Raw genomic sequence first — 8831 nt, 5'->3', positions numbered from 1 at the left:
ACACGCACATGCATACGCCCATCTACCCACGAGGTACAGCGTTTTCACAGCCAGGCCTCCTCAGTGCACCCCGAGGAAGCAGAGGCAGGCTGGGCTCCACAGAGCAGACAGCAGCGCCCCACTCCTCAGCGCCTGACCTCACGACCCAAGGAGAAGCCCTTGAGCCCAGCTCAGGCCGAGGGGAAAGAACTATCTGTTTTGCCCAGACGCTGGCTTCAAGTGTTAAAAATAACAGGTCAGGAGATAAGATAGTGGCGTCTCTGACACCTCGAGTCTTAGGGGTGCTTATTTTTAAATCTCAGAATAAGCCCTGGACGTGGGAGGAGGGGAAGGGGCAGTCAGGAGGTCAGGAGACTGCACCCCTTCCTCACCGAGACCGTGCACCTTGTTGGCCCAGGAGGAAGACCGTGGTTAGGGTGAGGGGTCTGTCTCAGACTCACAGGAGAGCTCCTCCCACGTTTTTATCTTGCAGTGCCTCAGTTTCTCTGTCTGTATAATTAGCTGCCCATGACCAGGCAGGTCTGACAAGAGCCCCTTCCTGGGTCCCATTGTAGCTGGATTAGGGCATCTCTCTGGGGGGCCGGTTCTTGGAGGGGGGTCTCCAGTCCACCCCACCCACCTCTCTGAGGGTCCCATTCTGAGTGCCCTGGGCCCTGCACCCTGGAGGGTCTGCCCACATGCTGGGGGGTGCTCACCTGCTTGCTGGACTCTTCCTCGGTGCCCAGGCTGTTCTCCTCCTCGTCCTCCTCTTGGTCATCCGTGTCCGACTCGGCCACTGCGATGGGGACACACACAGGCTCGGAGTCCCCTGGGGCGGGCTGGCCCGGCCGGTTGCCCTCCTCAAACCGTGTCTCCTTGCGGGCTGGGGGTGCCTTCGCCGCCTCCGGGGGTGGTGGGGAGCCCGCCGCAGCGATGCAGCTGGGCAGCCGGCCGCGGGGGGCCAGGAGGGCCGGCTTCTTGGGCCGCCGGCGCAGGAGGCCACAGCAGAAGTCCCAGGTGGTCCGCTTGACGAAGCGCAGGCCCCTCTGGATGCGGGCCAGGGCCAGCTGCAGGTTGTTCATCTCGCCGTCCTCATCCGGGGCCGTGAGGTTGTCCGCGCTGAAGGAGCTGAGCAGCAAGGCCAGGAAGAGGTTCAGGACCTGCAGGGGCAACCAGGCCGCTGACCGAGGGGGCCACCACTTGGGGACAGCGAAGCCAGCAGAGGCCTCGGCACAGACAGCACTCAGCAGGCTCGAACCCAGGACTCCGGGCTCTCATCCTGACAGCTTGAATTTGGAGGGGCTGGTTTTGAAAGAGAAGATCATCGAAGCCCTGTTTCTGAAGGCTGAAACACAGCGTGAATGGAGATCACATCCAGGACCCCCTGAGTGCTGGCACTGGTTCACTGGGAATCATGGTCATCAAGTGTCAAAGGTTACAGATGAAGACGCGGCACCAGAGGGGACGGGGCCTGTGCAGGGTCACGCATGGGGTCTAGGCCTGTCCTGTTCCGGCACCAACGGCCTCTACCCCAAGGTAGACCTTGTTCTCTGTCCCTTTCTGCTAGTAAGGCCTAGGGTGGGGAGTTGTGCTGCCCATCCAAAGGTAAGCGGTTCAATTCCTCCAGTGGCTCTGTGGAGACTAAATAATCTCCACCTGTGTAATTTACAGCCTTTGAGAACCTGCCTGTTGCATCAGCCTTGAGTCGGTTCTGACTCCACGGCAGTATGAAAGAGCTACTTTGGGAGTAATGGGGGCTGAGGGGTCCGGGATGGACACAGCTCCACCCTGGGAAGCGGGAGCCCAGTGAGGGGTCCTCAAAGACAGAAGCCCACCTGTTAGTGAGGAAGGGCAGTGCTCCAAGGTCCTGTGACTTAGCTGTGCCTTCCAGGTGGGGCCCTGGTTCCTTGGGCTTGGGGACCAGGCTGTGCTGTAGGGACGGCAGATGCTTCTGTGTTGGGGGAGCTTCTTGTCGCCCAAGGACGAGCAGAGATGGCCACAATGGCGGGCACTGGGCCATCTCAGGGATTCTGCACTCCCAGCGGGGTAGGGAGTGAAAGGTCAGTGTGAGTGGTGAGGAGAGTGTTGTCTGGATCGCCCTAAGTGGGATGAGACACGGGGACGGTGCTGGGGACTCGGTGGTGTACAGGACCGGCCATGACTTCCAGGGGCCAACGCAATGAAAGAGGTCTGGGAGGAGCGGAGGTTTTCATTTCTAGGAGAGACCTGTAGTTTCCTGGTGGCCTACATGTTAGGCTTTGGTGCTTTCACCATTTTCATTCTTTAAATTTTTTCATTTTGCTGTTTATTATGTACATTTTAATTCTTTTAAATTTTTCTTTTTATTATTTTGTGTGTGTGTGTACCTTCAAATCAAATCCGACTGGTATGGGAGGAGATTGCCCCTCCTTCTCCAGTGGAGCATCTGGTGGATTCGAACCGCGTGTCTTCGGTATTGCAGCGCAGTTTTCTTCCCACTAGGCCACTAGAGCTCCCTGCTTTCACCATATTTAGAAAGCACAACTCGCTTTCAGTGAAGTGATCCAATCAGAGTCAAGGGCCCACATGGTATGGCAGATTAAGTGTTAGGCTACCAACCGAAAAGGTCAGGGTTTGAACCCACCAGCAGATCTGCTGGAGAACAAGAGGCGTCTTTCCCTGCCAAGGTCCACAACCCCTGGAAGCTGATGGAGAGCTGCTATGGGCTGGAATCACCTTGACAGCAGACAGTTTTTATTAAGAGTGAGAGCCTTGAGAATGCTTGTTGCTTTGTATGATCTCTTAACCTTTAGCCGGTTCCAGAAGACTGCTTATTAAATGGTCCCGCAAGTGTGAAGTTTTAGCTTTTGTTCAGAAAAAGCAGACAATTGCTAGGATAGGAGCTGGGTGGGCTCTCCCCAGTCACACGCTGACCCCAAGCACTATCAGGTGACTACAGCACAGACGCAAATTCCTTTAGGAACTTGCTATCTATTCTGCCAGTCACCCCAAAAGGGAGTGTCATTAAATGGGGGGCCCTGGGACAGGGTAGGGTGTGAGAGTGGGGACTCAAAGCTCACTGGCAGAAATGCTGCCCCCAGAGACCCCACAGCTGTCACAAAGCTGGGCAGGAACATCTGACGGATGCCGTGGGCAGAGCTGGGCCCCAGAAGTAAGCCTTGGTTTAAAAAGCAATCCATATTCACGGGGACAGGATGAAAAAGTTAAGACATGGGATCTCCATGGTGTCCTCTCCGGACAGGTGATTACTGCTGACACCTGACATCTTTATTATGTGGTCACCGGGGGTGGACCAGATGCTGAGATTCAGAACTGCTGTCTATACTGAGCGCTGGTCGAGACTCTGGTCTTACTCCACTCTGGGCTAGACCTGGCATGCCTGTTACTGGCTGTGCATGGATTTATCTCTACAAGCCTTGCCCACGCCTGAGCCACATCTCCTGACCTCCGGGAGACCTGGGTCCAGGCTGAGGGCAGACGATGTGCCCCCTGGGCAGCCCCGTCCACCCACACAGGGGCGCCAGGGCCTCCCTGGTCGCTGACTTCCGAAGTTCAGCTTCTTCCAGAGCTTTCCCTGTCAATCTTGCTGCGGCTGTGCCCCAGCCCCTGCCTGATCATCACTTCCCTTTTCAATGGCAAGACTGCTTCCACCCACGCCCGGCAGCAGCCCAATTCCTGAGGCGGCCTAGGAGGGGGCTGTGTGGGCTGGCGCTGGCTCCCCCCCCCCCGCCCCCCCGCCCCAGCAGCCTCTAATCTTCTTATCCCCAGGCAGATCCGCTAGGAAATCGCTGGGCTCTCGTGTGTGTGTGTGTGTGTGTGTGTGCAGGACGGCTGGGCCCTGGGCTGAGAGCTCCCCACACTTATATCCTCCCTGGAATACACAGTCTGATGGCCGCAGCAGGCCCAAGGGCTTGTGGGGATGGGAGGAGACATGGCCAGCCAAAGAGCTGGCACTGGGCACCAATGCCCTGGGTGTCTTTCTGTGTTCCGGACCTGGGGGACTGATCCCAACTGCTCTATGCTTTTCCTCTCTGGGAGTATAAGGTAGCCAAGAGGACCGGGGAGGGTTTTGGGATACGCAGCTCACAGCATTCAGCCCACGACAGGCGAGCAGGCTAAAACCCCCTATGAGCTGATGACACTCCATGGTCATGTTGGAGACACCACGGGCCAGACAGGTGTGAGGTCTGAGCACGTGTGGGCCACCTGCTTTCCCAGGAAGGTGGCTCCACGGCCTCAGAGCACTGTGGCTTTTGACTTAAGTATACACTCAGTGCAACCTTTAAGCTTCCTTCCAAGCTCCCTTCACTGGCCTTTAGGTTTTGGTCTTTCTCAAATCTGGAATGTTCCAGATTGCAAAGGCAAAGGGCTAGCTGCCCCTGCTCTAGGATGGACGGGTGACCATGGAGCACAAGCCTGGGTTTCTTACGATGAGACAGTGGGGTCTCTTCCCACAGCTACTCAGGGGGGCTTGAAGGCTCCCACGAGCCTGTCTCACCTGGACTGTCACCTGTCTGCATCTGTGCTCGCCTGACCCGCTCTCTCTAGCATCCCCTGCTCACCCAGTCAGCTCCAAACCCTCCTTGGGGAGCCAGTGTTGATCTTTCCGCCGGCGGGCGTCAGTGCCCACGGGTTCCTCTTTAATGTCTGATCATCCTGACAAGTTTAAGAATCATCTCAAAGTTGTTCAACTCTCCCATCCTCTCCAGCAGGCAATCAGCATCAGAGCTGGGACCAGGGAGGCCACATCCACCTCTGTTAAGTCCAGCAGCATCGTTCAGTTCTGTGCGTGCAATAGGGGCTCAGCAAATATTTATTAAGTTGTGTGGTGTTTTTTTTTAAGGTGATAATTCATTCACAGTAAATGGGTGAATAAGATAATGAGTGGATGGCTGAGTATCTAAAGGAGTAAGAAGTGAGTAAATAAAAAAAGGGGTGAATGGATGGATAAATACAACGCAGTGAAGACTGAGTGAACGGACGGCTGAGGCACCTGTGAGCAGAGAGCTGGACGAGTGGATGACTGGATGGAGGAAGGAGTGAATACTGGCTTGATGGGTGAGTGGCTGAGTAAATGACTGGACACAAGTGTGCGTGTGTAAACACACACAGGAGTGAGAAGATGAATGAGTGGTTGACAGACAGATGGAGGCCAGGTGAGCGAAGGAATGAATGGATGGATGAGTGTCAGGAAAGCTGATGGCGGGATAGCTGGGGGTGTGAGTGGACAGAGAGATGGAAGGACTAGTGCCTGATCGACGGACAGCTGGTGAGAGCACAACAGAAGGCTGAATGGGTAAATGCACAGGTGAGTAGACAGACAGAAGAATGGATGGGTACGTGAATAGAAGGGATGCTGTTGTTAAGTGCCATCAAATCATTGGTGACTCATAGCGACTCTATGAACAAAATTCCTCGACACTTGCATGTGTGATTTTCATCCTTTCTCCAGGTTCACAGGGTTTCCAGAGGCAAGCTATTATGGAAGTGGATGCCACTCCTGCTTCCAAGCTTGTTTTAACTGGGGAACTCCACCAAACACTGTCCACCATGGGTAACCGTTATTGCATTTGACACATCAGTGTCACAGTGTTCAGCTTCACAGCAACCACGAGTTCCCTCTGTACAGCAAGTGGACACACCAGGGCTATATGACCTAGAAAAATGTTTCAGCAAAACCAACGAAAAACAGGCCTTAGGGCCGTCAATTAGAATCACCCACCTTTGGCTTGGTGGCATTGCTTTTGGTCCACTAGGCTAACTGGTCTCTCTCTGTGTTGTGAAGTGCCGTCGAGTCGTAGGAGACTCATAGCCACCCTTTGAACGAAAGTCCTCGACACTTGTGTGACTTTCATCCTTTCTCCACGTTCATAGGGTTTCCGGAGGCAAGCTGTTTACGGAAGTGGATGCCACTCCTGCTTCCAGGCTTGTTTTAATTGGGAAGTGACACCGAACACTGTCCACCATGAGAAGTGGATAAACGGGTAAGTGAATAGGTGAGTAGGTGGATGACTGGGTAAGTAGACAGATGGATGGAATAATGAATGAATGAATGAGTGAATGAGTGAATGAGCACACGGGAAAGAGAGGGGGGTGGTGAGGGTCTGATGTATAAGCAGCTGGATGAGCGAGTGGAGAGTTGGGAGGACGGGTAAGGTGGACAAGCGCGGTGGGGAGGGAGCTGGACGGACCGCCGGGTGGAGGGCTGTGTGGACGGCCTGGGTCGACTTACCACCAGGTTGCCGATGACCATGACCAGCAGGAAGACGAGCAGGCACAGCGACTGCCCGGAGACCTCCATGCAGTCCCACATGGTCTCGATCCACTCGCCGCAGAGGATGCGGAAGATGATGAGGAAGGCGTGGAAGAAGTCCATCATGTGCCAGCGTGGCAGGAGCCCCGAGTCGCTGATCCGGTAGCTCTGATCGGAGTAGTTCTTGCCGAAGAGCTGCATGCCCACCACGGCGAAGATGAACACGATGATGGCCAGCACCAGCGTCAGGTTGCCCAGCGCGCCCACCGAGTTGCCGATGATCTTGATGAGCGTGTTCAGGGTCGGCCACGACTTGGCCAGCTTGAAGACCCGCAGCTGGGGACGGAGGAAGAGAAGGCGCCTTTGTGAGGCGCTTTGGGGCCTGCTGCTGCCCAGTGACCTGATGAGCACCCCAGATCCTGCCTGGAAGTCCGGGGAGCAGGCATGACAACCACCAATTCCCCGTATTCCCCTCCATCGCTTCAGGGGCAGCTCCACTGGGTTCTGCTCGGGGTGCCAGGCGACAGCTCCAGTCCCATCCTCCCTGCTCAGCTCTTCTCTCTGTTCCCAAAGCAGCCTCTTCCTTATCTCCCCTCATCTCCCCTGCAGGAACTTCCAGTTCGTTCACCTCAATACAGGACACTCTTCCTCCTGCAGTTATATTCTCAACAGATGTCCTGCTGGGCCACCTCAAACCATCTCTGGCTTGACTAATCACCCCCATCTCCTCCTTCTTTCAACTATCATAGAGAAAACGCACAGACGCTTACCACTTCCTGAGCACCTATGTCAGGCCTTTCAGATAGGATGGCTTATTGTTCAGGACTCTCGGTAATCACAGGAGATCAACATTATTATCACCTCATTTGAGAGCTGAGGAAGCCAGCCCTTAAAGGTGGAGAAACCTGTCGAGGTGTCAGGTGTCGTGGCTCAGCGCAGGTAAGCAGGAATTAGAACCCACTCACAGCCTTGGCTTTTTCTATTCCTCATTTCCCTGTATCCCCAGTTAAGCTGTCAGCCATGACCGAGGCTTTTTCTAGGAAGCTGTCCCTGCCCAGGCCCCAGGCTGGGAGCTATCTTCTCCACTGGGGTCTCCAGTCTGATCCCTGGTTCCCGCAAACATTTTGAGTTCAAATGTGGTTCATAAACCAGTAGGTTTGGCCTCACCTGAGAGCCAGTAAGAAATCCACAATCTTGGGCCTTGCTCAACACGCAATCAATCAGGATCTGCATTTTAGCAAGAGCCCAAGTGATACGGATGCAAATGAAAGTTTAAAACGTGCTGGCAGGACTCCAGCGGAGCTGTCAGCTGGCCTGGCTTCCCCTGGTCCTTTCCATGTACCTTTGGGAAATGAAACTCTGAGTCTCAGTCTTCCCATCTGTGAAATGGGGAGGCAGTAATACCAGCCATGGATACTTGGGAGACTGAGGGGCTGAACACACATCAGGGTGTCTGCCCAGGAGCTCATCTGGGGATGTAGGGCCCTCCTCTGTAACCCCAATATCCACCAGCCCTGAGCCTGGTACCCAGAGGCATCTGGCAAAGAGCTGTGAGGTATACAGAGTGCTGCAAACAGCACGACAAAGTAGGGGTGAGTGGTGAGCTGGAGGAGGCTGTGCACCGGGTCCCCATCCCTCTCCGCCCCCCCTCCCCCGCAGTGGGCCCAGCCACATACCAGGCGGAAGGAGCGTAGTACCGACAGGTTGCCCATGCGAGACAGGCCCAGCTCCATGAGGCTGAGGATGACGATGATGCTGTCAAAGATGTTCCAGCCCTGCTGGAAGTAGTAGTAGGGGTCGAGGGCGATGATCTTGAAGGTCATCTCTGCGGTGAAGATGCCCGTAAAGACCTGAGGAGGGAGTGGGGTGCGGAGGCTCCTGAGATTCGGCGCTTCACCTCTGGACTTGGCACCAGGCAGGGTCAGCCAGGGTCAGCCTCCAGGGCTGTGACAGCCCAGGGCTCTTCTTCTGCTTCGCCAGGCCCTGGGGGTACTGCCTGCCCCCCACCCAACGTCCCCAGTTCTCTAGGCTGCTCACCAAGCATGGAAGGCCAGCATGACCCCCTGTGAGTCCCAGACTGCAGCTCCCAGAAACGCTGAGGGCAGGAGAAGCCAACAAAGGCAGAGCCCGATCTTAGACTTTCTATGTCAGCACAAGAAACTCCCTGCACCTATGTGCCCCATCCAGGTGTCCCCACACACACTCTTGGCTCCAGGGCTCCAAGCATCCGTCCATTCTGTTCCCGAAGCCTGAACTGTTCCTGTCACTCCCCATGAGAAAACGTCTTATGATAATAATAACAGCCACTGCTTATCTTTCAGGTAAAATATTTTAAACAGAAAAGTATTAGGAAAAAAGAACGATGTATGTCTAGTGTTTCGTACAAACCAGTGAACTTGTCTTTGTGGTAAAAAAGACAATCAAACCAAGAACTCTACAAAATCAGCACAGAGCAGTTTTGAGGACAAATGACAAGCTGAGGGAAGGAAGTAGCTAAGAGAATACGCCGTCCCCTTTTCCTTGTGACTCAGGGTGAAGTCTCTCTCAGGGAGGAGTGATAGGGAATGGCAAAGGATACACTGACAAAGAAGATTAATCA

The 8831-nt window shown here is 54.8% G+C and overlaps 1 protein-coding gene across 6 annotated transcripts in view; it reads right to left on the bottom strand.

The window, feature by feature from the left end:
* The window catches only part of SCN5A (sodium channel, voltage-gated, type V, alpha subunit), a 99885-nt gene that overhangs the window by 33367 nt on the left and 57687 nt on the right, over window positions 1-8831 (bottom strand). For 5 of the 6 annotated variants that reach the window (XM_006890584.1, XM_006890586.1, XM_006890587.1 and 2 more), the window contains exons 14-16: window positions 7909-8082; window positions 6212-6568; window positions 696-1139 (exon numbers count right to left, since the gene is read on the bottom strand). In XM_006890584.1, coding sequence (XP_006890646.1) covers window positions 696-1139; window positions 6212-6568; window positions 7909-8082 — 975 coding nt within the window. Of the gene's footprint in view, window positions 1-677; window positions 1140-6211; window positions 6569-7908; window positions 8083-8831 lie in introns of all 6 variants that reach the window. The other variant, XM_006890588.1, reaches the window with a different exon arrangement.

Source organism: Elephantulus edwardii, unplaced genomic scaffold, assembly GCF_000299155.1.
Source record: "Elephantulus edwardii isolate Elephantulus edwardi_28Jun2011 unplaced genomic scaffold, EleEdw1.0 scaffold00091, whole genome shotgun sequence".
NCBI classification, from domain to species: Eukaryota; Metazoa; Chordata; class Mammalia; order Macroscelidea; family Macroscelididae; genus Elephantulus; species Elephantulus edwardii.
This window is presented reverse-complemented; position numbering and strand designations above follow the sequence as displayed.